General features: G+C 54.2%; 1 protein-coding gene across 1 annotated transcript; it reads right to left on the reverse strand.

Annotated features, from left to right (window-relative positions):
* Positions 1 to 970: 970 nt before the first annotated feature.
* Positions 971 to 13,573, reverse strand: GDF10 (growth differentiation factor 10). The gene is made up of 3 exons (XM_061405607.1): positions 12,992 to 13,573; positions 3,944 to 4,869; positions 971 to 1,941 (listed from the first exon to the last, which is right to left on the reverse strand). The coding sequence occupies exons 1-3, from the start codon at positions 13,308 to 13,310 to the stop codon at positions 1,750 to 1,752; spliced, it is 1,437 nt and encodes a 478-aa protein (XP_061261591.1). The 5' UTR covers positions 13,311 to 13,573; the 3' UTR covers positions 971 to 1,749.
* Positions 13,574 to 13,852: the final 279 nt, after the last annotated feature.

Genomic DNA, 13,852 nt, shown 5'->3' on the forward strand with positions numbered 1-13,852 from the left:
GGGTGGGGGTCTGAACGTCCAGCCTCCTGGCCTCAAAGCTGGACTAACATGGAGGTATAGCCTAAATGCAAGAGCTCCCACGGGATCCAGCAGTGTTCAGATGCTTGGCTGCTTGGCCTCCTGTCCCGCTCTACCCACGCCTCACCTGTTTCACAAGGAGTACATCCCTCGCCCAGGAACCCTGACCTCCGGAGCCTGGGCTCCTTTCTCCTTCCAGGTTCCCTCTTGGAGAACTGCTCATAGTTTTTCAACCTTCTCCAAGCAAGACTGGGGACCATGGCATCCTTTTAGTTTCCCGCCAAGGGACTGTTACACACCTGCCCCCAACCGGACCCAGTTTCATTCCATGGACTACAGTCCTTGGGGTCTCAAACAGTTGGACACGACTGAGCGACTTTCACTTTCACTTTTTCTTTCACTCAGAAATGCCAGTCAGTCAGCTTCAGGCTCTACAACTGTAAGGCAATGTCAACTCAGGGACAAGGGAGTCGCTTGGGGGAGGCTGTTTGGGATAGAGATGCTGACAAGGCGGCAGGGAGGAGCAGACATTTTAGTCCCTCAGGAGCAGTCCCTGAATCTCTGGAAAGATCCCCGACTCCTGTTGAGTCTCTTGCTTGAACTACTCCGAGAAGACCTCTGACCAGGCTTCCATAGATGTTCCTTTAAGTATCTCAAGCAGCTCCCCATCAACTGATATCCCCACTGAAGCTAGGATGTGAGACCCCTAAACATGCCTGGGTTGTGTTCTACCTGGACAAGCCCAGGGTGGGGACCTGAGGTGCAGTATAAGTGAGTAGGACCCTGGAAGGCATAGGAATGGCCAGTGTCTGGAGCTTAGGCTAAAGATGAGAGAGTGTGGAGATGACTTACAGGGGCCTCAGCTCCTAAAGAAGGCTGTGACCCCCGATGTCATACTTATGCATGGGGATCCATCCATATTTTGGAACGGGTGACATTCAGTTTTTCAAGATACCATTGTCCCTTTAATTTATTAGCTTTCCATAAAAACACATACCATACACAATCTACAGTATAGAAAGTATAATTTACAAAAATATAAAATCTTGGTTATGTTTTAGTATCCAAACATATTGCTGTGTGGGTTATTTCAATAAGCATGTTTAAACAATGCGCACGCAACCAGCATGACTACCTCTGTGGGGGAACAGTGTCAACTCCCTCCTTTTTGTTTTAAAATAAAATATATATTAAGAAAAAGAAACCAAAATTGGTTATATGTGCATACTGTATGTATAAAAGCATCTGGAGTGGGTTTTGAGAGAAAACATCCATTTATACCATATTCTATATCCATTTTCCAGCATCACTCTGTGGCCCAAAGTGTTTTAAACCGATTATTTAAACAGAGGTTCTTTCCATATGAAGGGAGTGAGCACCTTCAAGTTCGTAGTCTTCTTTCCAGGTTATGAGATGATAGTCACAAAACCCAACATATGGATATGTCTGGTTTTCAGGCCTTCAGAGCAGAGGGGATGGGCTGTGAGCAGCCATCAGGTCAGGTTTAATTCCCAGATCCCTTTAAAGGATTCGAACTGGCATTGAGGAGGCTGAATCACCAGCAATGAAAGACCCCAGAGCGATGCCCTGGGGTGACAGATGGCTGTCTGCGGGCTCTGCCCTATTTTTGCAGCTGCACCCTGAGTCAAGCGCTCACTCCAGAAGGTTCCCAGAATACTACCCTGCTGTGTGTGGGCAGGGCAGGCTCCTTCCACTCCAGAGCAGCTGGTCTTACCGGCAGGCACAGGTCTCCACAGACATGTTGGGGTACACCTTCAGAACCACATTCCGGTTCTCATCCAGGAAAAGGACCCCAAGAGAGCTCATCTTGTCGGGAACGCAGCACGGCTCTGGGATGCCCGGGACGATGCCCACGGCCCTGACGATGCTCTGGATGGTGGCGTGGTTGGATGGGCGGACCATCTACAAGGGGGGAAGGGAGCATGGTCACCTCCGAGCTCTGCCCACCCTGCAGTCCTCACCACCCACCCTGCTGCCACATGTCCTTGACTGAGGACACAGAAAAGGCGAAGAAGAAAAAGTGAGAAAGAAAACAAGATGAGATCCCAGGGCTGGGTATACGTTTCCTCTGAAGTCACTTACAGGCTGAGTCCTAGAGACCTTTGCAAAAGGCATCCTCCCACCCGCTTCCCCCGAAACCTTGGGCTCCTAGAGGGAAGGTGCATCCGGGAAGGCACTGGCCACTTGAGGGCAGCTGCACGTCACACATCCCCAGGGAGCACCTGGAACTGGCCAGGGAAAAGGCTGGAGAAGGCGCCTCGGGCCACAGCCACCCAGCCTTCAGAGTCCAGCGAGCACTGACACGTGCTGTCCACGCAGGAGGGGAAGGCCAGCAGGCACAGGTGCGCCACCGCGACGGGGCTGAAAACCCCGTTCCTGGGCGGGTCTGCCTGTGAGGCGGCGGGTGCCGCTTCACTGGCATCGCCCCATCTTGTCCTCATATCCGTCTTATGGGGTGGGCATGATTCTAATTCTATTGGTGAAACTGAGGCTTAAAATGACTAAATAACTTGACCGAGAGCCCTCGGTTAGAAAGTAGTTTGGCCTGGAAACCACACTCGCTGGGCCCACTCCAGCTCTCTCCCCCTCCCTCTCCAGGCAGCCTCTCATATCCAGGAGTGTCTGGGTCCCAGCTGCAGACACGGAGAATGCCATTTTTCAAACACCTCCCCTAAGAGGAACAGGACCACGTTACAGATGCTTCAGCTCATTGTCGGCCAGAGTTTTATATGTCGTGTGCCTCTGGTGGGGAGGTGGGAGGTGGGAAGCGAAGCCAGGACACCGGCATCTGGGGAGTTCAGACTGATGTCAGGGAAGGTGGGAAGACAGTGAGACAGACTGATAAGGTAAGTGCTGGGTCAGCCAGCGGGGTCGGGGAGGGGGGCGGGGGACTGCCGCATACTCACTCTGCATCTGCTGGGGCTGCATCCTTCCAGCAGACGCCTGTCTCTCTATCAGGCACCTCCCTTCCTCTCTCCTGCACATGCACAGCTTTGAAGCCTCTTAATTCCCAAACAGGTTAATACGGCCCTAGGTCTGGGTCTGGGATTTCCCCAGCTGACTGATTTATTTACATTCACACTGAATTTACGCACTGACTTCCTCTCTTGGAGGGGAAGGCATGACCTGGAACTCAGAGGAAGAGCTAAGTAGGAGGAAAGCGTGTGCTCTGTGCCGAGGTTGACATTTCTGGCAGCCATCCCACGACAGTGCAGGCTGTGGGGAGATGGATGGACAGAGCCATGGCCCAGCCCAGAGGGAAGGTGAGCATCTGAAAACCCAGGTCAGTGCAATGGAGCAAACAGTCCCACGTGTGTCCTGCAGACTTGCGAACAATGAGAGCTAGTTGCCATGTGAGCCTCTGCCCTGAGAGGGGAGGGGAGGGGGGGGACAGGGGAGTCACACTGGGAAGCCACTTAGGCCAGCACCGTTGGTTACAGACACCATGCCCTGAAATCCAAACCAGATTTCTAGAAGAGCCTTGGCAAAGAAGGGGTTTAAGAGACTGGACCTGTGTGCGGGCGTGGGGTTGGGGGAGGGGCGCGTGGGGGAACGGCCAGTGTCCACGCAATCTCTGTGATTTTGCTGTGTGGAAACACATGCCTAAAAGGATGGATCTCCTGCTCTGCAAAAGCAGAAAGGTTCTGATTTAAAATTCAAACGCTATGAAGGCAACACTTTCAAAAGGACAGCCAGACAGCATCCATCTGTGGGCTGTATCCACCCAACAGGCTGCCATTTGGGCATCTCTGTCTAGCTACTCCCTGGCTTGAATGGATGGGAGGTGTTATCATCTCTGTTTACAGACAGGGAACAGAGTCAGGAGGCAGAAGGACTTGCCTGCAAGGGCACAGCTGGAGTGACAGTGAGCAGAGCACAGCAGGGTGACCCTGACGCCCCCTACCTTGGGCATCGGGAACTCACAGGCTCCCGAGCAGTAGTAGGCGTCGAAGGACTTGGGTGAGATGATCCATTCATTCCACCCTATGTCCGCGAAGTCCACCTTCAGATACCTCCGGGAACAGACCCGTGGCTCATCCCATTGCTTCTTCCGGGCTTTCTGCATCGTCTTCTCATCGAAGTCCAGCACCTGTGAGGAGGCCATGAACACATCCTGGCCCTTCTTCCTGCGGTCCTTGCGTCCCGGCCGTGGCTTCAGCGCACGGAGGGGGTTGGGCCACAGCTCGTGCTTGTGGTAGTGCTGGGCGTGGGGGGCCTGTGCCGGCCTCTCGTCCAGCCCAGGCAGCTCGTTATTCTGGAGGGGCCCGGTGGCCTGCGTGGCCCGGCGCACTCGGGGGTCTGCTGAGCTGTTGGGGGCTGCACCAGGCTCTGGGTCCCCAGCCTGGAAGGGATCATATCTTTGCAGCGTCACTGCCACGCTGTTGGGCTCTGAGATGGCCAGGTCATTGGCATAGATGAGAATGTAGGGTGCGTGAGGGCCGAGCCTGGGTACTCCCGTGTCCTTCTCCCCAGAATCCAGTTGAGCAGACAGGAGCAGCTCACCATCCCGGCGGGCTGCCTTGACAATGAGGGAGATGTCCTTGGCCTGCCACAGGCCTCGTGGCGGGGGTGGCAGGGCCATGGCCCCACGGAGCAGCCCCTGAGTGGCCGTGTTCTGCGAGAGGCTGCGGAAGAGCAAGTGCTGGCGTGCGGGTGGGCCAGGGGGCAGCAGGCGGCAGGATGCATTCTTGGCCCGCTGTTTGCAGGGTACCTCACGTGCAGGGGGCCACTGTGGCTCTGAGTAGAAGTGGAATGTGGCTGTCAGGATCATTTCTGAATCTTGCATGGAAGTCAGGTTGAAGAAATACACGGCCTTCTGGTTGACCACTTCTGTGAGGGAAGGACAGACCACAGCCTGTTAGGCTGTCTCCTGGATAAGCCCCATGTTTACAAGGTCTTCCTCCTCAAGTTACAGAGGAGGAACGCCTGTCGATGGGAGCACTTCCAGACCAGCCAGGCTTTCCGCATCCCCTGTAATTCTCACATTGAACTGATGAGGGCACCCTTTGCTATTTTCAGTGACCAGATGAGTACCAGGGATTAAGGTCAGAGAGGTTAGGGAGATTGTCCACATCCCATTACAAAGAAAGGAAGAAAAAAAAGCCGACTGACAGGGTAAATGCTCCAGGTTGCTGCACGCTGAAGCTCCCATTCCCACCCCTGCACTCTGATGCCCCTCAATGAACAAGTGTTCCCACCACCTTCATTCACGAGACAAGCTGGAATGAGGTCTCTGGGATAGCCTGGGTTGGATCCAAGCCCTGCTGACAGTGGTGCCCCCTGACCCCGCCTCTGCTGCCTCTTGTATTTGCACAGCCTTCTATTTTATAGACATTAAATGCAGTCCTTTGTCCAAATGAGGTAAATTAAGTAGCATGCCTCACACTGTACCTGCATTCTGAGTGGCTTCTGAGAAAAACTGAACTTAAGAACACAGCTAACCGAGTGTCTGCTATTTATTCTGCCCAAGGCCTTTTAAACTTGTTTTACAAAGAAAGAACACTATCAGGGTTGTAGCAGGTCACTCAATAGAACCTCCAACATCAGGTTGCTCTCCAGAGGCCAGAACCATGATAAGGACCAGGATCCCTCAAACACATCTGGGGTTGACCTGCACAAGTTCACCAACAAGGCAGCCCCACCCTTCAAGCTGGGAAAGACCCTAGGAACCAGGCTTCCAGGCCCTAGTGGGACAACACCTTGCTCATCTGCCTCAGGGGGACCTAGAATCTCTGTCTCGCCTGAATGCTTGGAGGATTAAATAAAGAACATATAGAAGGTGCCAGGCACAGAGGAGGAATCCCCCAAATGTGCTTCCTCACCACTTTTACCCAAATGACCCAGGCTGGCAGAGCAAGTGCCTCCTACACCCGCACAGGCCCCTCTCACTCAGTGGTCCAGCTAACACAGCTGAGGAAGAACTTTTCTTTTATCCAATTCAACTCTGTCGTTCTGCTAACAGGTTCTTTGCTGGAGAACGCTTAAGAGGCTTGAGGGCAGACATTTCTGACTCTTTCCAAAGAGCTGGCTCTTCACAGCAGGATGTAAGCATCTCTGGCCTAGAAATCTGCAGTGCGTGATGAGAAGGAAAACAGCAGACTGGGGGCAACCAAGATGGGACTTTCTAGAGGAAAGCACCTTGGCTCCCCTTCCCGTGACAAAGTAGAGGGCGAGAGAGGGACTAAAGAAGTGTAACTGGGACCAGCAAGGTCAGGACAGCAACCTTGACCTGAGGTGGGTATGACCAGACGAAGGTGCTGGGAGGACTGTCCCCTGGGTGGCAAGGTGTGATGTAGAGGAGGAGAGTGTGGCCTGCCCTGGAGGTTATTTCTGCTTGGGGTACGGGAGGGGAATGGTGCATGCGGCCCCTCCCTTAGGATGGAGATCCAGGGAGAGCATGCTCAGGAACTCAGAGAGGGAGGAATCTTAGCAGTCAGGCAGCCTGATCAATTGCACTCAGGGCAGGCAGAAGTCTTCCCTCCATTTGGCTTGAATGCCTTTGGCCATAGGCAGCTTGGCCTTCACTAGGCAGCCTGCTACATGAAGACCCTCCCTGCTGGGAACTGTGTGGGTGGGTAACCCCCAAGCCTCCGGTGGCCTGAGGGGCCACAGACTGGCCCAGCTCTGACTGTGCCTGCATCCCTACATTGCAGGGAACTGAGAGAAAGGCCACCCACCTGAAGTCTCCTAGCTTGGATTAGCCCCGGCTAGAGAGGAGAATCCCCGAAAAGAAGTCCCTGTTTCCTGTGAACCATGCTGATGCCCGTGGCTGCCGTCTCATGGTAGCTAGAAAAGAGCCTTCCTTCCTCCTTCCTATGATTCCCGTTTCCATTCCTGCACACTCCCCCGCCTCCCTCTCTTTTCCAGATAAATATTTGGGATACTTCTACTTTGGGCTAAGTGCTGGGCAATCAGGGTCCTGGCAGAGGTGGACAGAGGTGCTCAGAGGAGCTCACTGCCGGGATGAGACAGATGGCAATGACCGGGAGCGGCTGCGGTGCCCGTCACAGCTTCACAGGACACTGTCCACGGGAGGCCCCCCGTGGGCTGGGTGACAGCATCAGGTCACCGTCCTGCTCAGAGCCCTCCATAGCGCCCCCTCAAAAAAAACTCAACCTCTTACCAAGGCCCTATGATCTGGCCTGCCTACGTCCCCAGCTCCATCTGCCCTCCGCACCCCTATCTCTGCCCCAGTCGCCCTGGCATCCTCTCCTTCCACACGTGAAGCTCCCATCTCAGGGCTTTGTCCCAGCTATTCCTTCTGCCATTATCACTTCTCCTGCAGGAATCACAGTGCCTCTCTCCTTCAGGGCTCCGCTCAAGCAGCATCCCTAACAGAGGGCACCACTGGTCTCTCTGGCTGGAGGAGCTGCCCCATCACTCTGTCTGTCCTGGGCTTCATATGTCTTCATATCACTTTGGGACACGCTGATATATATTTCATTGTAACTTTTCCTCTTTCCCCCTAGAACACAACATTCCAGAGGGCAGGGCTTTGCAGCTGAGTACACTGCTGTATCTCGAGATCCTAGTGCAAAGCCTAAGGGATTGTCACTGCTCAGAAATGCATGCTGAATGGTAGCGTAGGAAGGGGTCTTTGCTAGACCAATCTGCTTCACTGAACAAAGACGGTTCCTGGCCTGCTGCCCTGGGGCTCAGCAAACATCCTAAAAGAAGTCCAGAAAGTCTCTTTCTTTGGAAAAACACAGCCAATTATGCAAATTCAGCTGGAGGCACTGCATGGGAGGACATTTGTCCAGTTACTTCCCTTTGAGCCTTAGTTTACTCATCTTTAAAATGGGAATAATATTGTTTACCAGTCAAGAAACTGAAAGTTCCAAGCATATACGCAGGCTTGATTCCTTGTGTTCATAATCAGGGCAGCAGAGATGGCAAATGGACAAAAGCATGGAGCTTCAGGGAGGGCACATGACCACACAACTTGCCTCAAGTCCCCCACTTGGTAAGGGGCAGAGTCAGAGTATGCTTCAGGCCTGTTTGAGCCCACATGCTCCCCATCCTCCCCAACCAGTTACCTTGGATAGAATCTGGATCTGCCTAACAGCTAATTAACAAAGGTCATGTGCTGTGAAATCTTAAAATATTTTGCAAACACAAGTCATTACTTGGATGAGGTTGCATTCTGACTCTCCAGGAAAGAAAGGACCTGATTTAGACAAGTTGATCTCTCTATGGATCTTTGGAAGTCTTAGAACCGTAATCAGGTCCACTCTACTGGGCACTCAACCTCCTCCTGATTTCCTAGGGATGGGATTGGAGGGGAAAGAGGTAGGGAAAGGGCTCTAGCCCAGTGGTTGCTCCAGGCTCCCTGCTGGCCAGGACCCTAAGACTGCTCTGCTCAATAGAAACAGAATCCACTTGGTGATCTGTCCCCTCACCTACTGCCCCTGAAACAGCCATCAGGGAGACCAGCATGCAAACACCAGACTGAAGATGCAAGCACCAACATAATAAGCTGGAAGCAGGCAGCGGCGGCCAGTCAGTGGGGTGCAGAGAAGCAGAGGACTACTGTGTACTGAGCGGCTATTTTTAGGCAGGCTCCAGAGTCAGGGTGTAAACCCTGCTTCATCACTGACTAGCTGTGGGGCCTTAGGTGAGTCACACAGCCTTTCTGTGCCTCAGTCAACTAGGCAGAATGTGTGCATGCTTCCTGCACACTCTCCACAAGGTGGCTGGCACACAGCAGGTGCTTGGAACACAAGGTCATTTGGTTTCACACGCTTCTGTTACACTTAGGACCCCACACCCCTGACCACTGTCCTTCTGCCCGACAGGAGGCACTGCCACCTGTCCACTCTCTCCACCTGGAGCCTGAGGATCTTCACAGCCTCTTTTCCTTCCTGCATCCAACCAGTCCCAGCTGCTGCATCTTGTTTCTCCACAACCACCCTGAACTCTGCATCTTTCCACCACCGTCTTTGCCTACAACCTGATGACTGCCTGTGTGACCCCAGCACCAGTCACCCTCACACCCACACCCACCCTTCACAGGGAAATCCTCTGTCACAGATAAAGAGTCAACATCCTTCACAAGCTCTACATATCACTAAGAAAAAGATAAGAACCCCAAGTGGATGAAGTGGTTTCCACAGGAAAATTTGCAAATGGCCAAAAAAGCATAAGAAAACAATTCAGGATGACCAGTAATGAAAAAGCACCCTAGTAACTTCAAATAAGAATGAAAATATGGCAGGTTTTACATACATGTTGAAAATATAATCCCATTAGGGTAAAAACTATATGTAATATTCCACAAAATATTATTAACCCTGGTTATATCTGGGTTGTGATTGGGGATAATTTCTTTTCCTTACTGGGATTTTCCATGATTTTTGCATAGTATGCATCACTCTCACGATCCCTCCCGTCTCCTCTTCTCTTCTCCACCCCCCACCCCCGCACACACGCTCTACACGCCCTGCTTCCTATAGGCATCATCACACTCAAAGCTCTTGATGGCCGCGATGGACCGCTGGTCCACTTCCATCTCCCAACTCTCTCCTCCTGTTATTTCCTCATGGAGCCCAAACTCCTCAGAGGTCCTGGTGCGCGGGGGTATGCTTCACTCCCATACCTGGCTGACACCCTCTGCCCTTCAGAATCTGTCTGGCGCTCCCCGTGCTCTGTGGAGGCTTCCCCAGCCCCTCCCCATCAGCCCTTCCCCTGCCGGGTGAGTGCTGTCCCTTGGGGCTCCTGAAGCCCAGTCCCAACCCGCTCTTACTCCATTGCTCTACTTGTCCTGCTGCTCATATGCTTCTGTTTACTTCCTCCTTCTCGACCAGCTTGTGAGCTTTTCTGGAAAGGGCCAATAGTCTTTGTTTCTTCGTGTCCTTTGGGCTTACAGCATCTGCCACTGAATGAGGTGCTCAGGAAGGACTTCGGCAACTGAATGTGACTTTTCACATTATTGATAGATGGGTATGTATCATTACTCGCATTTTAGAGATGACACCAACCTCAGAGAGGTTAAGTAACTTGCCCAGTGTCCTATGGGAAGGTGGAAAGGCCTAGACTCAAATGCAGATTGTGTGGGGCTGGAGGTGTCTAACCTTTAACCTTTATGGTCAGGTTCAGAAGCTCTCTCCATTGATGTGGACTTGTAGGGAACAAGACATACTTCAGGGAGCAATGGAAGGGAGGGAAGGAGCCAGGTGGCTGGAGTATTAATAGTAGAGCTAATACATTACTGAACTTACACGTGCCAGGCAGTGTTAAGCACGGGACTTACTGCAATTCATTTGAAAAGCCCTATAAGGAAGAGAACATGATTAGCTCCATTTTAGAAGTGACAAAACTGAGTCATGGACAAGTTCAGTCCCTGGCCCAGGTCACAGATTCAGGATTTGGTCCAGCTCCCAGCCTGCACTTGGAATCTGAGCTGTGCTGCCTGTTGGCAGGCAGAGGCCATGATTCCACTGCAACATGGGCTGCAGGGACCACCCCATTGAGACAGCAGAGGCCACCGTCCTGGAGCAGGCTGGCACTGCCATGATCCAGAGCTGAAACCCTTACATCTGTGCCTCATTCATAAAATAAGGAGTCCTGCCCAGGCTCACACCTCCTCACAGCAGGGTCACTGAGCATGAAGCAGGCACCTCTGAGGGCTGTAGCTGGGTACGAACCAACTTAAGGCAATCAAGGGAGGGGACGAGAAACCAAGCTTCCTGAGTCAGACACAAAATTTAGTTCGTCCCACTGAATCTTCACCTTGCCTCTATGTGCAAAGAAATCAGTGCTCAGAGAGGTACAGTAATGCGTGCTGCGGCACACAGCCAGTAGCTGGCGGAGCTGGGACTTCTACCCATGGCTGCCAGATGGTTTAAACAAGAGCGCTGGGTTTATCAGAAAATCTGAGACTGGCCCAGAATAACTCTCATCTGCCTAACAGAGTAACTGTCTGTTCCACCCTCCGTCTCCCAAATCCTGGGCTCAGTTTTGATGGAAGTTTGCAGAGGGGCCAGCAGAGAAAACAGCCTGATCCTGACAAACGGACAGTGCCAGTCATTGCTGCTGTGAAGAGTTCTGCCTGCCCTGGCCTGGGTTTCTCTATCTGTAAAATCAGAGGGCTGGATCTGAAGTACTGCCACCACGTTCTTCTCAGAACAGAAGCAAGGCTAACTGTCGCTTCACTGTTACTTGTACCCCCAGTCTATGAGAAGAGAAAAACAGATTGTGCACCTTCACGCCTGGGCCTGTAGGAGCCAGGTGGGCTCAGCGGTCATATTCACCCCTTATTGCAGCAGTAACCTTGCCAGCCTTGCTTTCCTCAGCTGCAAGGCTTCGGGGACTGAATTAATGGATGCAAGGTCAAGTCTACACTGCTGTGAACACAAATGTTTTATATATGGGGAGATACAATGTACCAACACCTAACCCAGACAGTGCTGGGCTCACGGCTTACACATATCATTTCATGTCATCATCTTTCCTGCAACTCCACAGGGAAGATACTGCCATGACCTGCCAGTTTTGGAGATGAGTACACTCAAGTCCACAGAGCTTCATTTCAGCCATTTGCCCAAGGTTACAGTCATGCTAGATGAATCTTGAGTGGCTTAATAATAATAATACTCCAGAAATGTGCCCTGAGATGTAACTAAAGGCACCAGGGGGGATGGAGTTAGATCTGGGTGGCTTGGAACCCAGGAACACTGACCTAGTGAGTCTGTCCAGTAGGGGATGGGAATGGGGTGGGGGAAGGGCCTTTCTGTGGCAGGAGTTCCCAGTATACATTTATGGGAGACCAAGGTTCTGGAATTTGGCTCTGTGGTCATGGCTGTGTTACCCCAAGTCACACAGCCAGTGATCAACAGGGAGATGGCAGATCTGACCCTAGGCTGTCTGGCTGCCCAGTGTTGGGCTTGTTCCCCTCTACCTCAAAAGGGGGCCTTACAGATCAATGATCTTTCTCCTGATGAATGGCCTCCTCCTTCACAAGGGCTGCAGGGAACCCCTACCCACATTTTCTGCAATGGCATTCTGAGACCATGAGTAATCTCCATGACAACGAGGGTCTTCCCTCAGCCGCTGCCACCAGGCTGCACCTCTCCCCTCTGCTCACTCAGGGCCTGCAGAGGTAGCCCAGGCTGGGCGGGCAGTCAGCGGAAGCTGGATTCTGAAGGGTTCTTGGAAGTAGGGCGGGTAGGGGTCTGCAAATGATCTCTGTCCAGTTTCATCCAGGGTGTGGGGAGAGGGGAAAGGATCAACCCAAGAGGGGCAAGGGCAGGAAAGAAAAGGGGAACCCCCACTGCCCAAGCTTCTAGAACTTTCCTCAAGCCACCATGGTTGAAACTTCATGCTAGTGCTCAGCAGACTTCAGTCCCATGTACCCAAGGCTGGGCACTCAAGCCCATTCTCAGTCCACCCTGCTTCCCCAACCCCATACCCACTAAATGCCCCAACTGTATGTGCCTGGGCCCAGGGCCTGCTCTTCCGTCAGGGCTGCATTATACCCACCTGGTGGGCACTCCTCCGCGCCTGCCTCATCTGTCTAGAGTCCACACAACTAAACCCTGCTACATGGATCCCCTAACCCCCACCCTCACGCTCTACCCACACACAGAGACCCTGAGCTCTGCCAGCCCAGTGCCATCTTCATCCTGTGCTTACAGCCTGGGGGGGGGGGGGCGGGTGGTGGTGGTGGTCTGTGTCCAGCAAGGTTGCCACCTTCGCAGGCTTAGCAGCACCCCAGGGGCAGGAAATCTGTCACTCTGTGTCACTCTGGCTTCCCACTGGAGGCTCAGGGCCTGGCGTAGAGTGCTGCCGGCGCGGAGGGGCGAGGAGGGGAAGGCGGAATAGTTGGTGAAAGAATGAATGAACTAGTCAATGAGTAGAAGGAAGAGGAAAAGAAAGGTGCAGGGATGTGAGAGGATGGACAAGCGAGGAGGGCCGGAGGATGAGGAGCAGGGGGGCGGGGGTCCCCTCTACTTACCCAGCCGGGCACGGAAACTGCGGACCGTGTTGCCCCCTCCCGGCCTCGCGCCCCTTCGGCTGTATTTCTCATAAAGCCGGAGCATGTGGACAGCGACCATGTCCTGCGCGCCTGGGCTCTGTGCAGCGGCCACGTCTCCAGGAGACCGCTGGGGGTTCTTGTCCCCTGCAAGGCCGTCGGCGGCCGCGGGTGGGGCAGGCCGAGCGGCGGCCGTGTGGCTGCCGTCCGCGTCCCGGAGCAGCAGCAGCAGCAGTAGCGACAGCAGCGGCAGCTGTTGGGACCCGGGTCCCAGGCTGGTCCGAGCGGGGCCTCGAGCCATGATGGGTGGCGGAGGCGAAGGGGCCGGAGCCGCCGGGGAGGAGGAGAAAGGAGATCGAGGACGCACAGGAGGCTGAGAACAGACCCTGCGGCAGGAGGGCACGCAGACTGCACACGCAGGCGGGGGCTCGGGATGCCGAGATCCGCGCGGGGCGCGGGGCAGAGCGGGGCGCACAGCCGGGCGCACGGTAAGGCACGGTCACGGCAATCCGGAGCCACGCAGAGCCGAGCCGAGCCCAAGCCTGCGCGCTGCCTTGGCGGACTGAAGGCAAAACTTTGCAGCCCCAGGCGCGCTCGGCTCGGCGGGTTCGAGGGGCGGGGCGGGGCGGGGCGGCCGGCGGAGCCCTAGAGGGAGACCCGGCTGAGCGCCCCGGACCACTCCGGGCCGCCGCCCACACGGCAATCCCTGGCCCGACAGCGACAGCGGTGTGCGTACGCCCGAGTGTGGCGGCGCGCGCGCGCAGGGGTGTGCGCCCGAGTGTGCGCCCAAAATGTAGGGGGCGTGGGCGTAGGCAGGCGCGCTCGTCGCTCCCCTGCGGAGAG

This window comes from Bos javanicus, chromosome 28, assembly GCF_032452875.1.
Source record: "Bos javanicus breed banteng chromosome 28, ARS-OSU_banteng_1.0, whole genome shotgun sequence".
In the NCBI taxonomy this organism is placed as follows: Eukaryota; Metazoa; Chordata; class Mammalia; order Artiodactyla; family Bovidae; genus Bos; species Bos javanicus.